The 14,729-nt window shown below is 40.9% G+C and overlaps 1 protein-coding gene and 1 pseudogene across 9 annotated transcripts in view; both read left to right on the plus strand.

The window, feature by feature from the left end:
* The window catches only part of ICA1 (islet cell autoantigen 1), a 204,919-nt gene that overhangs the window by 152,577 nt on the left and 37,613 nt on the right, over positions 1 to 14,729 (plus strand). For all 9 annotated transcript variants that reach the window (XM_006170622.3, XM_006170626.3, XM_006170620.3 and 6 more), the window contains exons 9-10: positions 10,491 to 10,585; positions 13,821 to 13,873. In XM_006170622.3, the coding sequence (XP_006170684.1) occupies positions 10,491 to 10,585; positions 13,821 to 13,873 (148 nt within the window). The remainder of the gene's footprint in view (positions 1 to 10,490; positions 10,586 to 13,820; positions 13,874 to 14,729) is intronic.
* On the plus strand, positions 11,165 to 13,006 carry LOC102481999 (exosome complex component RRP43-like; annotated as a pseudogene).

Consider the following 14,729-nt stretch of genomic DNA (forward strand, 5'->3'; position numbering starts at 1 on the left):
GTGCCCAGTGTGAGTAGACAAAAATTTTAAAAGCCTCGGGAGTCAAATAGCTTTTTCCTGGAAAATCTGAAATTCTATTTGTATCAATGACCATTTTACCCCCTCCCCCCAATCTGGCATGCTAGCAGTGGGAGAGTTGGGTGTTCTTATAGAGAACTGAGCATTGGACCCTTCATAGCAATGGATACACTTGTACAGGAAGACAATTGAGGGGAGGACATGTCCTCCTGCATTTGTTTTTAAAGAGATCCGAATGTTTGCGCTAAATGAAAATGGGGAGTACTAATGTGTATTCTTGTGGCATGCTCCATTCTGGTGTATTTTGGAAGGAAAGCCAGGTTTTTCATTTTGTTCTTCATGTTCTCTGGTTATGTGATAAGTGATGGTATTTAACAGCATAAGCTCTGGAGCCAGCCAGATCTGGCTTTAAATACAGCACTGCTACTCTCTGACTCTCGAAATGGAGAGAGTGGTGATGGTGGTGGCAATAGTGGTGAGGTTGAGTTGGTGGGGGCTAGTGATGGCATTGATGGTGGCAAGGGAGATAATGATAGTGAGTGTGGGGTGGTGGTGAGTGTGGCAGTGGTGCTGAGTGTAGTGGCGATGGTAAGTGGGACAGTGGCAGTGCTTGAGATGGTAGTTCCTGTGATTGGAATGTGTCCCCCTAAAAGTCATTTACTGAGATCCAGTGAACCATTGCAATGGTGCTGAGCTTAATTTAACTATGGTTTGAGCGGTGCGTCCTTTAGGTGGAAATTAAAATTAGAGTAGGGTCCCCATGACTGGATACTCATGGGTTTGTAAGAAGACACAGACACCTGCTCTCTTTAAGCTTTTGCCATGTGATGCCCTGCACCACCTTGGGACTCTACCAACAAGAAGAATCTTACCAGATGTGGCTCCTTGATCTTGTACCTCCAAAGCTATAGGCTAAAAATAGACCTCTATTCTTTATAAATTACCCTGACTCAGGTATTTCTGTTATTAGCAACAAAATGGACGGGAAGAGTGGCTGAGGTGGCCGTATGTTGTGATGGCAGTTGACATGGTGGTAGCGATGTTGGTGAGGATAGCAGTCATGGTGATGGCTCTAGTAATGCCATAATGGTGGAAGCAGGAACTGTAGTGGAACCAGAAGATAGTCATTGCAACAGGAGAGTTGGTTGAGATCGCTAGGTTTGGTAGCTCTGCTTCAGTTACTTTCTTACTCGCCATTTTCATCTTCGATTATCGTTAAGTCTGTAGCAAGTTTCACAGGCAAGGTTGTGAATGGCAGTGGGACAGGAGGCCTTGCCAGACCTTGCTCCAGGGTAACCTGATCCATTCCCTTTCTCGCTTCCACAGACTACTCTAGCAGCTCCATTCTCAAACCTGTCCTTCAGCCCTGCAGGCCTTGGTCTGGGCACACATAATCCCCACCAGGAATAGGAGATGCCTGGATAGGCCTCTAAGCAGGAAAGGCAAGAAGGCATGCAATGGCTGCAACAGGCCTAATTCTGAAACATGTAGTCTGGCTTTGCAAGTGGCTCTTGATCTGTGCCAGCTTTTTCACTCTAAGGAAGCCTGAATTTGAAAACAGTTCTAAGCATGTTCAAAAATAACCATTGAAACAGACGTGCCAGCATTTCCTTTCTCTCTTGGGGTGTAGGTCTTAGCACTGTTATATGGAACATCATTCTGGAGACCAAAATGCTTTCTTTTAGCTTTCAGAATTCAAAAAAACATCCTTTTCTGAAATTTTGTTTTTCTCAAATTTGTATGCCTAGCAGCCTTCTTCCACCCACCTCATTTCTCAGTTAATCACTTGAACATTTACCGACAGGCCACATGGCTCTGTAGTTACTTGCTTTGAAAATAAAGCCATAATAGTTTTCATGAAAATTGAGTAAATATCCCTGCAATGCTATTTTAGTTACCAGTCCCAACAAGGCAATTACTCATGGCAAGCATCCAGAATATCCTTTTAGACTTTCAAGTTTTCTCTCAGTGTCATTACTTTACACAGCATTGAACAAAGCTATTTTTTTTTTTTCTTCTCAATCTGCTCCAGGCCAGATCATTGGAATTAGCAGACTGGGATGAATCCAGGTCACAAGGAGAGGAGGGAGTAGAAGGGCTGACCAAGGCCATCACTGAAATCTGAGGTAGATGAGCCAGAGTGTGGTTGTCATTTGTTCATCCATGCCTTATGGTGACTGGCATTAGTTCTTGGAGACAGCTGGTATCTTAGGCCCTCCTCACAGCAGCCTGGTTCTCTCCCGTCCCCCATTTCTCTCACTCCCTAGCTCTTCTTGAGGGGAAAGGAGGAAAATATTACCATTGTGAGGGTAGGTATTCAGTGCCAGACACTCTGCTAAGGGTGAGGTGAAATAATGTCTAGGATGGTTTGCCACAGTGTATGCGAGTCTAGTGGACCAAGGTTGTGTATTATTATTAACAATGCTGTTTATTGGATTCAGCATTGCCATATAGAAAGTGCATACATTTCAGTTAAACCTTAAGATAATCTAGGGACACTGGACATACTTATTCTTGGTCCCATGTTTCAAAATGCCAAAACTCAGAAAGATCTAGTAATTTGCTCCAGGCCCCATGCCCAGTGTGCAGTCAATCTGGGGGTGGAGATGAGTGTATGTTTTCCACATTACTATGCTCTGCCTCCCAGGGCCACTTCTGGCTTGAGGCAGAAAGGCAAAAGAAACGAGAAGTGCTGCCTTTCAAAAGGCATACAGCTGTAAACTTTCAATTAAAAATAATGGTTTGTTTATAGTCAGAAGCATAATTTACATGTCAGTCTCTCTGATACCTGGGAGCACGTGACTGCTCTTCTAGAATTTGGAATGAAGTCCTCTCAAGCTCTTTGGCGCTTCACATTGAAGGGAGGACAGTAAATAGTCCTGGCTTGGATATTTAATACCATTTCTTAACTAGTTTTATCTGAGTTTTGTAAAGATTAAGTGAGATGTATTTTTTAAAAAAGAGCACAGTACTGAGCACCAGAAGAAATACTTAAGACATCTAATTCCTGTTAGATCTTAAGAATCATGATAAGAAAGCACATCTTGAGTACTTACTACGATATGGGTACTCAAAGCTGGGTAATCCTCAGTGTCCCAAGAAAGGTATACTCGTCACTTTCTCCATTGTTCTCATGAGTCAACAGGCCCCATGCAGTGGAGACCACGCCCATGTCCCAACACTATTTGATCCATTGGGTTGTCAGAAAAGTCATGACATGCAAAACATTACCATTTTCTATGCAAAAATGCATCATGATTTTTCCGACAACCCTATATTTCCAAGATACTACGATGCCTTCTGAGTATCAATGTTCCATCTTATTTTAAAGAAAAGACGAACAAGACTGTATGAGGGAGTTTTTAAAAAGTTTGTGAAAAAATGTTTATTATTTTAAAAAAATAAAAAACATTATGCATGGGTACCAGCAGATGCCGTAACAGTTGTGTCGCTGGACTCCCACATGACTGACCATGGTTCGAGTCCCAGACCTGTGGCTTGAAAATCATGCCAGGTACTTGTGCATGTGTGCCCAAGATCCCAGGAGGAGAATAGAGTAGAAGAGCTGTAGCGTGGCCATCCCCCCTTGGTGGTGATTTCTCAATTTCCTTTACACTGTGTCTGTCTGTCTGTCTCTCTCTCCCTGGCGAGCACAAGAACCCTAAGGCAAAAATCTCTTAAAAAAAAAACTCTTAGGGGCCAGTAGGTAATGTGGTAGTTAAGGTGCTAGACTCCCACATGGCTGACTGCAGTTCAAGTACCGGGCCTTAGGGTGCTCTTGCTTCTTCTCTCTCCCTCTTTCTCTCTGGTGGGTGTGCATATTAAAAAAAGAAAAAAAAGGTGATAATAATAAATAAAATTGGGACCAGCAGATGGCATAATGATTGCGTCGCTAGACTCCCATGTAGTTCACAGCAGTTTGAGTCCTGAATCCGGTGGCTTAAATTCATGCCTGGTGCATTTGCATGTGTGCCCAAAATCCCGAGAGAAGAATCGAGATGGGATTATGGCATGACCATCCTCCCTGGGGGGTGATTTCTTGCTTTCTGTCTCTCTGTCTCTCGGTCTTTCTGGTAAGCACACACCCTAAAGCAAAAGTCGCTCCAAATTAATTAATTAAAAAATAAATAATTAAAAATTTTAAAACTATGCATGAATATCAAAACTTTTTACACCCAAATCAACTTATATGTTAATTCCATTTTCCCACAAAGTTTTTGTGGTCCCCCTCACACATCTTGCTTATGATTATGATTTCTTTTATTAGAGAGAGAGATTTTTGTTATAGGGCATGTGGGCTCACCAGAGAGACAGGGAGAGAGAAAAAGACAGAAAACAAGAAATTACCCAACCCCACCCCCAGGGTGGATAGCCATGCCACAATCCCTTCTCCCCATTCCTCTCTCAGGATTTTGGGCATGCATACACATGCTCTCCATATGAGTTTAAGCCGCCAGGTCCAGTACTTGAACTGTGGTCAACTATATGGGAGTGCAGCCATGTAACCATTATGCCATCTCCTGGTCCCAGATGATTTCTTTTTCTTAATTTTACTCTTATCTTTTTGTTTTACAGTACATTTGAAGATTACCTATAGTCCTAGGGAACCAGCAGTTAGCGTAATGGCTATGTCGCTGGATTCCCATGTAGTCGACCGCGGTTCGCGTCCCAGACCCGGTGGCTTAAAAAACTCACGCCGGGCGTGTGTGCGTGCATGCCCAAGATCCTGAGAGGAGAATGGAGGAGAAGGGACTGCGGCGTGACCATCCCCCCTGGGGGGTGATTTCTCGCTTTCTGTCTCTCTGTCTCTCTCTGTCTGTCTGGCGAGTGCACGTGCCCTATAGCAAAAACCTCTCCAAAAAAAAAAATAAAAAGATTACCTCTAGTCCTAGATTATTAGTGTTCCATGTATAGTGTCTTCAGAAATTTATTAGTTTATGGTAGAGGCAGGGAAAAACATGTATGCTAAATGTCCATCAATGGCATGGCTCGTATACATCATCCTGACTTCTGATTTTTGTATTACTAATCATATAAACACAAGCATACATATGCCCACGCAGTTCAACAACTTTTAACCATGCTCCACTATTTGAGCACTCTTCTTTCTTTTTATAGTCAATTATTTGGCACCACTGTATGTGTGCAGTATAATTAATGGAAAGTTGCATAAGAAAATAAAGTGTCATCAGTCAATATTAGAGAAAGTGTTCATTGTCAAAATTAAACATTCAACTTAGGTTTTTAGGCCTTTGGCCTGTGAAATTTGTTTTGCTGAATAGTTTCACTTTCATTCAGAGGAATGTTGTTCTTGCTTTTATTTTCCTAATCTAGGAAGTAGTAACTCCCACTATGATATTAAGCAGTTTCCTTTCTAAGACACTTTTGCGAATTCGGTCTGCACATTTCCTCTGTTGTGTTGATCTTATACATTGTGTGTGTGCTTCCTGAAGCCATTTAAGCGTCAAAGGGAACTATTAGCATGTTGGTGCACCCTTAACAGAGAAAGGTTACTTGGTTTATAAGCATTGTTTCCTCTGTAGAGAACTTTCCAGTCTTGTATGACGCTGCTTTGTTGCTAGTACCCAGCGATTTTAGGAAGGACCAAGTGGGTTTAGAGTTTAGAACAGAATGCTTTTGAATTTTTCCTTTCTGGGCATTAATTGAAATGTGGTTTCCATCAGTCAGTGATTGGAAAGTTTCCTCTGAGGGCTGCCTCATCTGCACATCCTCTGCCACGCAGCTTAGTGTTCTTTCGCCTGAGCAAGTGTTCACATCTCACAAAAAATACTGTCACTCTGGACTTTATGGGTGCTATAGGAGTAAGCATTTTCAGCTGAGTTGTGTACTTTGAAATAATCTGAAGAGTTCACCTCCAACTTCTACCCCCTGAACCTCTGTAATTCAGCCTTAGGGAAAGTAGCTATCCACCTGTAGAATATGATAGTTGGGCCCAGGAACTAATGGGGGAGAAGAAGGTCATGATTTATCTTCTGTGATCTTTCAGAATTCCCCTTATCCGCTTTCTGTCTTCACTGTGTATCATCTTTTTTAAGACTATATGTTCCATTATATATTGGGATTTTTCCCCCGTTGCTACATAGAAGAGTATTGAGCTTAGTTTGACCTAAAAACTCTTTCTCACTTCAAAAGATTTCCCCTTGAAAATGTTCTAAAATGAATCGTGGTGATGATTATACAACCCTGTAAATACACTATAAACCACTGAATTGTGCACTTTAAAAATGAGCAAATTCTTCGGAAGGTGAATTATATCTCAGTTAAGCTAATGTGCAAATGTGTGTATGTACAAAATTCCCCTTGGTTCAAAATTCTAATATTTAACTTGAAACAGGCCTGTGTGCTTAGTATTAATTTTGCTTGTGGTTTTATAAAACTTGTCATATAATGCTTCTGAACCTTGAATTTCTTAGCTAAAGAGCTCGGAGATTTTCAGTCTAAACTTCTTTATATTAATTTATCAACCAACAAATATTTAGCACCTCTCTTGAGCTGCAACAACAAAATTGTTATAGGGACAATGGTAATAGTAGGAAGAGGGGACCAACTGTCACAAGAATTATTAATAATAAATTAAAGTAGCAATTGGAACTGCTGCCATTCTGTTGGCAAAGCACAATAGTGACTTAACCATGATTGTGGTGACAGGGAGCCAACAATTGAGCCCTTGCTAATGACCCAACAGGGGAAGGGGTTGAAAAGAAGGAATGAGTGGTTTACATTACAAAGGGATTGTCTGAGAGCTGCTCAAGTGTGGTTATGAGGGGAGGTCAGGCTGGAGACAGAAGGCATGATAACCGTGGAGCTGTCAAGGGCATCTCAGGGGTTTAGGCAGGCGCTGTGGCAGCTAGACACGGCCGGCTGAGAGCAGACATGTCCTGGCCCTGCCTAGCATTGATTGATAAAAAGGAAACACAATGAGAAGATAATTGAGCAAACCAGGAGGCCTGGGCAAGTGTCACAAAACTCTGAAAGGGAGTCTTGGGAGCCTTCAGAACCTTGGCTGAAAATACTTCTGGCTTCACTTTAACCAGAGTTGGACCATTCTGTGGGGGAATAAAACTGCTGGGAGGGGTGTGTGTGTGTGTGTGTGAATGAAATGCTGTGATTGGCACATCTATTGAAAAGAATATGCCCTTGACATTCGATGAACTTCTCCACATGGTCACATATTTCCAAAATGCACACACAAGCACACACATATGTGTCCAGCTTTTACCAGCTTTTATTTTTTTATGTAAAAAATCATAAACATGTACATGGCAGTCTATATTCCAATGGTCTTACTTGTTCTAATACCATCCTTTGTAGTATTTTGTCCTCTACTCAAGGCCGCAGCCAAAGATCATGCATTACATTTAGTTGTCATGCATTAGAGAGCAAAAAGAGCAAAAAATTAGGATGAAAGAAAATGGGCAAAATGTTAAATATTGATGAATCTGGGTAAAGGAATGTTCTTCCCGTGTGACCCCTGCTGACCTCTTTATCCCAGTCTCATAGGACTTGTACTCTTGCCAACCACACTGCAGCCCCAATGGCATTCTTTTTGTTCCTCAAACAAGCCAAGCTATTCCCACCTTTGAGCCTTCACATTCTGGGCCTCCTCTTCTTCCTGAGTTGCACATGACTGACTCCTTGTCATTTACAGCGCTCTCAGTTGAAATGTCACTTTCAAGAGAGGACATCCTGTTAACTGAAGTAATGGCCCAATCTCTTCTCTCCCTCTATTGTAATTATCTGCCTAGACCCTTCACCAAGGTATCATTTTGTCTGTCCTGTGCACCAATGTATTCAAAGCACCCAAAACAGCACCTGGCACTTGGTAGGTACTCAAAAAATATTTGTTGACTGAAGAAACTAATCCACAGGTCTGGAAATATAGAGTCATTAAGAATGACGGCAATGCCTTATGGATGTGCTCTATGCAAGAACATGCTTAAATTATCAGGGAATGTATGAGGTGGGTCTTCAAAAAGTTCATGGAAGATGCTTAGCATGAAAAAAATTAATCATGAATTTCAGGGGTTTTTTGGGGGGAGCACCAAAATAAATTCATACTTTAATTCTATTTTCCCACAAACCTTTTGAAGTTCTTTTATACATTCAAAGAGAAGAACTTGCTCCTACGTAGAATATTAGTGAATGAGTTTACATGTATATGTTTCAATTTAATATTAATATTTAAGACATATCAAATCCTTTTATATTTTCTACACTAATAAATTTTTTGGTTATAAGATGCCTAAAGAAACTATACTGGTTAACAGGATATTTATTATATACATATAATATATATAATATATATTATATGTATATATACATATATATGTATTATATACATATATAATATATATTATATATATTATATACATATATATATATATGTAGGCGATGACTCTAATTATTTAAGTAGTATGAGTAAAGGGGGAAAAAAGAAAAACAGAAAGGGGGACCAGCAGGTGGCATGGTGGTTAAAGGCACTGGATTCCCACATGGCAAACCATGGTTCAAGTCCTGGACCTGGCGGCTTGCTCTCTCACTTTCCCTCTCTCTCTCTCTCTCTGTCTGATCAAACTGAAAAATAATAATAATAGTAATAAAAATAAAGTTAAATAAAATATTTAAAAAAAAACAACAGAAAGAATGGGCCAGTCCCTAGTGGTATTGGTGGTTAAGGCAGCAGGATCCCACATGGTTAACTGTATAGTTCAAGTCCCAGATCCAGCAGCTTGAAAAACATGGTGGGTACATGCATATGCATGCTCCAAATCTCCAAAGGAAATGTGTGCAAATAGAATTATGAGTAATTTTTACTTTTTTATATTTTTAACTTTCTCTGTTGGAATATTTTTCTAACCAAAAAAAATTTTTGAGATAAATTATTATATAGGATAGACATTATCAAATATTAATACAACTATAAATGGAATTTGGAGATGAAAGGACCTTCTAGAAACTGGCATGCTTAGCGAAGTTTTACAAAAAATACAGATAATTGATCTGGGCTTTGGGAAGAGTCATAGGATTTCTGGGGATGGACAAATAGAGTGAACGAAGATAGGAAGGGAACACCTAGCACGCAGGAGACCACAGGGAGACAGGCCTAACTGAAGGGAGAGAGTTCATATTTGGGGCCAGTGGGAAGTGAACTGGGAGAGTTAAGATAGGATCACATTTTAGAGCTATAATATCAGGCAGAGAGCTTTAGGCTAGAAATGGAGAGAAATAAGGAACTGTAGGATTCTAAGGAAAGGGGTAGCATGATGCCATGGGTGGTTTAGGAAAACTCTCTGTGCAGGGAGTGAAACCAAGCTGGTAGTTAGGAGGTATAGCATCAGGATCCAACTGGTGTCCACGGCAAACTCCAAAATCAGTCACACCTCTGCTCTGCGAGACACAAACCTGGAACCGTCTTCAGCCAGCCCTCCAGTAGACTATCTCTAATCGGGGCTAGCTAGGGAACCTGATCACCTCCTCTGTGTGTGTGTGTGTGTGTGTGTGTGTGTGTGTGACTAGAGAAGTGAGTGAAACTAAGAAGACAGAAGAATAGAGGTGAAAACCAGAGATGAGTACTTGTATCTTAGTAGTTTTGAGAATATAAGAAAGATAACTATCTTGAGATGTTTCTTTTGTATTTTGAGGTTTGTATTTTAATTAGAGCCAAAAATAAAGATCTTTTTGTGTAACTTGTTATTCAGTTGTTATGAAAATGTTTTGCCTTTTTCTTTCTGGGTCTTTGTCACTGGTATACAGTTCTAGCTTTTTAAAAAAAAAAAATCTTTACTTAAATATTTAATAAACTTTGAAAATAGTAACTTCAATAAATGATGTACCAAAAAAAGACTCTTACCCATTTTCAGTCTACAAGGATTTGAATGCACCTGCTCTGTCCACTCGTGGGAGTTAAGTTGTCAGAACATGTTAGAGCACTATTTTTGGTGTATATATATATATTTTTTTTTTAAAAAAAGCTTTGTTTTCTGGGGTTTTTTTAAGCAGTTTTTAGATCACAAAATAGCAAGCAAAATTAAAATTAAAATGAAATTGTCTCATCTTGAGAAGAATGGGGAAGATTCTCTGTCAGTGTGTGGGCTGTAAGCAGAACAGAATGTTTATCTTAGCTGCATGTTAAAGTTAGAAAATAAAATTAGCAATAGCCAGAAGACCTCCTTTTGAATAACCTACAAATCTAGTGGCAAATCAACTCTCTGTTGTGGGCTAGTGTTGCGTGGATGGGTTTGAGAATGTTGTTGCTTCTCAACATTAACTTTTATTTCTGCCCACTGGATTGGTTCAACCTTGACCTCCTCTTACCTCTTATTTAAGGTGTGATTGCTGGGACCAATGTCAGCTAAATTTTTTATTTATAATCTTTCTTTTTTTTCTCGCCTCTTTTCTTCTCTTCTCCACCACCCACCCATTATCTACATTATCTATGGCTGGTGATAAAGAGCTTACAAGACCCTATGAAGAAACTGGTTGAGAAAGAAGAGAAGAAGATCACCCAGCAGGAAAGCAGAGAAGCAGCAGTGCAGGAGCCGAGTCAGTAAGTCATGGCCACGTCTCTAGGCACAGTCTTTCTTCCCCAGGTGAGGGTACCACAGGCCTCACTGACCAAGTTTAGCTGGAGTGATTAACTCAGACACAGGATGACTGTCTTACTTCCTCAATTCTCAGAGTAGCTGTGTTAACACTGAGGCCCAACTCCTTCAGTGCATGTTCCTGGTAGACTGGGACTCACCCAGTAAGAAACTCATTTCTGGGGTCAGTCAGTGGGATGGTGGTTAAGGTAGCTGGATCCCACATGACTGACTCTGTAATTTGTGTCCGAGACCCAGCAGTTTGAAAAATATGCCAGGTCATGTGTTCATATATGCCCCAAAATCTCAAAAGGAGAAGTAGAGGAGAAGGGATTGCAGCATGGCTTTCCCCCATTGCGGGGTACTTCTCAACTTTTTCTCTTTTTCCCTTTCTCTGTCTCCAGCAAGCACGTGCAAAGTTTTTTCAAAAGAAAAAGAGACCCATTTCTAGAGCACAAAAATTGGGCACATTTGTGAGTGGTTGATGGGGTAAATGTGCCCAGTGCTTCCTGGCTCCCTGTCCTGTGGCCCAGGCCCAGTCAAATATGTGCTGTCTGGTTTCTGAACCCAGCCTGGTCCTCTTGTCACCGTCAATCACACACAAGATGCTGACCCCTGGCTTTTCTCTCCTAGAGATAGATGAAATTGGCCTAGTTAACACAGAAGGCATTGTCATACAGAAGTGTCAGCTTTTGACATCTTGTTTTCTACTGTTCTACTTTCTGTTTTCTTTTCTGTGAAGCAGAGAGCAGCTTTGAGTGTAGGAAGTGATTTCTCCATCTCTGATTTCTTGCCTTTCCTGTCATCTTCAACACAGAGATGAACTTTTCAACGTATATGGCACTTAGTCCCCTGTCCCAGGCAGTGAGAAGGAGGCTCAAGTGTGAATCCATGTCATTGTCTACAGAGATAAAAGAGCCAGCAGGAGTACAGTTAATCTTTGAAGGAGTTGACCTAGGAATGCACATAGATGACCCTGCCCTTGTTCTCTAGTCCTTTTCCATATACAAAAAAAAAAAAAAAAAATTATGACAATCTTACAGTAAAACAGGTTTACATATTTTACTACATTTCTAAATGAAGTTTCAATTTTTTTGGCCCCACAGTATATGTGCTAGAAGTGAGACTCGGAGAGGTTAAGAAACCGCCCATGGCCCCTTGTGTGTTAAGATTCAAAGCCTAGAGCGATTCCCCACATCCTCTTTTCACCACATAAGTTAATGTGATCAAAACAAAGCATTAAGGAGCACGTGGACGGGAAGATGGCAGCCGGCTCGGTTTAAAACCGTGGAGCCTCTGGAGTATTACAGGAGTTTTCTAAAGGAGAACTGCCATCCTGATGGAAGAGAACTTGGTGAATTCAGAACCACAACTGTCAACATGGGTTCAATCAGTAGTGCAGATGGTTCTGAATTAGTGAAGCTGGGAAATACTACAGTAATTTGTGGAGTTAAAGCGGAATTTGCAGCACCATCAACAGATGCCCCTGATCAAGAATATATTGTTCCTGGGAACCAGCAGTTAGTGTAATGGCTATGTCGCTGGACTCCCACGTAGTCGACCGCGGTTCACATCCCGGACCCGGTGGCTTAAAACTCACGCCGGGCGCGTGTGCGTGCGTGCCCAAGATCCCGAGAGGAGAATGGAGGAGAAGGGATTGCGGTGTGACCATCCCCCCCGGGGGGTGATTTCTCACTTTCTGTCTCTATGTCTCTCTCTGTCTGGCAAGCGCACGTGCCCTATAGCGAAAAACCTCTCCAAAAAAAAAAAAAAGAATATATTGTTCCTAATGTGGATCTACCACCCCTGTGTTCATTGAAATTTCGGTCAGGACCTCCTGGAGAAGAGGCCCATGGGGCTAGCCAGTTCATTGCAGATGTCGTTGAAAATTCACAGTTAATTCAGAAAGAGGACTTATGCATTGCTCCAGGAAAGCTTGCTTGGGTTCTGTACCGTGCTCTCATTTGCCTCAACGATGATGGAAACATTTCAGATGCTCGCGCATTTGCTTTGTTAGCAGCTTTAAAAAACATAGTTACCTGAAGTTACTATAAATGAAGAAACTGCACTAGCAGAAGTTAATTTAAAGAAGAAAAGTTATTTGAATATTAGAGCTCATTCAGTTGCAACATCCTTTGCTGTGTTTGATGACACTTTACGGATAGTTGGCCCTACTGGAGAGGAAGAACATCTGGCAATGGGAACCTTGAAGGTAGTAATGGATGAGGAAGGCAAGCTCTGCTCTCTTCACAAACCAGGTGGAAGTGGGCTGACGGGAAATAAACTTCAGGACTGTGTGAGTCGAGCAGTTACAAGACACAAAGAAGTAAAAAAAAAAAAAAAAAAACCTGATGGATGAAGTAATTAAGAGCATGGAACCCAAATAAACAGCCACAACTTTTTCAAAACAGATTTGTAAAAATTGTATTTGTTACACTGGTCCACAAACCTTGTATACTAAATAAGTATCAAACTACATTCTTCTAGGGGAAAAAAAGCATTAACTTTTACTCAGATGGAACTATCTAGAGTTTCCTTGATTCACTTTTATTATTTTAGATTTCTCAAACATTTTAACACTTAATTTTCAGAAGCTCAAAAGGTACAGTCCAGTGAATATTTTAAATGACAATGAAAATTTAACCAGAAGTTTGTTCAGAAATAGTAAGTAAAGGTGAACCATGGTCCTAGGAGGAAGGGTCAGAGGGAACAAACAAGTCTCAGGGCAAGGATGTGTCTTGGTCTTTAAAGATATGGTAAGAGTTAAGTAGGTAACTATCCCCCTAGATGTGGGAGAGACCATGCGTTCCACCATAGGTAGTTTAGCTCATTTCCTGAGTGTTCTCTCCAATAACACAGTGATCAGAATAAATCTGTGCTTGGCCATCAGTTTATTTTTTATGTTTTTTTTTAATTGGTAACTGTATCTCTTAATTATACCCGGTTGTTTCTTTAGATACATGTAGAACAGTGCTTTATGATGAAACCAAATGCAAATAGTGAGTACTAGAAAGGGACAGAAAACGAGCAATTTTTTTTTTTTCAGAAAATGTAAAGCACATAAGTGACTATATGTTAACCTCTCTCTGTGTGTATGTGTGTGTGTGCTTTAAAGTAATAGACTTGTACTGAAATCTGGCTGTCTCATAAATAACCGCATCTGTGCCACTCGATAACTAAACTTTCTTTTTTTATTTTAAGATTAATTTCATTAGAGGATGAAAACCAGCACAAGGAATCCTCTAGTTTTAAGAGTAAGTTTTGACTTTCGTTTAGAATTGCTCTGAAATGCTGCTTAATGCTGAACAACCAACTCACTTTCTTTTTTTGGCAAACTCCTCCTAAGCCTTTCTTCTTTCTCAGTTGAGGAAAGGCTATATTAATTTGCTTCCTGTATTTTCAGTTTTCAATGTTCAAATGTCAACGACGTCAGCCCTATAGTGTTTTTGAGAGAGGCTGGATATTGTGAACCAGAAAATAGCATCGTTAGTCATTTCAGCAGCAGCTCTTCAGAGGAGCAGCCACAGTTGAGACCTGGTAGAAAGCTGTTTCTCTTCACAACTGATCATAAAATCTCTGCTCTTACTATTACCATTCTAACTACATCTGAGCTGTAGGCATAGTTTTAATAAGATTATATGATTACCTTGGAAGAGCTGATTTGCCGTGGGGTGGCTATTGGTCATGGCTGGGAATGGTGGGGAAAGCTCAGACACTGCCCTCCCTGGTGACTTAGCCTGCCTGGAATACGTGGTACTGACTCCTGAGGTGAACTGACCCGATGTGTTTCAAAAGGATCAGACATGGCGTGCTGATAAGGGCTTGTCAGCTGTTTCTGCCTCCTGCCATTACTGCCAGTTTTTTCATTGGTTCTTCACCTCAGAGAAATAGATGGTACGGTAAATTAGGGTAGAACAAATAGAGTAATGCTGAGCCTTTCATTGGAACTTGAAATCCTTGGAGAGGCAGGGGGATATCTTGCAGGTGCTATAAAGAGAACTCAAATGACCCACCAACTCTCTGTTCAGCCTGGCCTTTCTGGGGACATGTCTACCTCTGCCCAGCTTCACCCTTTGCTGTGGCAGCCTTCCCAGGAGCGAGGAGGAAGCA

Source organism: Tupaia chinensis, unplaced genomic scaffold, assembly GCF_000334495.1.
Source record: "Tupaia chinensis unplaced genomic scaffold, TupChi_1.0 Scaffold148792_1, whole genome shotgun sequence".
NCBI classification, from domain to species: Eukaryota; Metazoa; Chordata; class Mammalia; order Scandentia; family Tupaiidae; genus Tupaia; species Tupaia belangeri.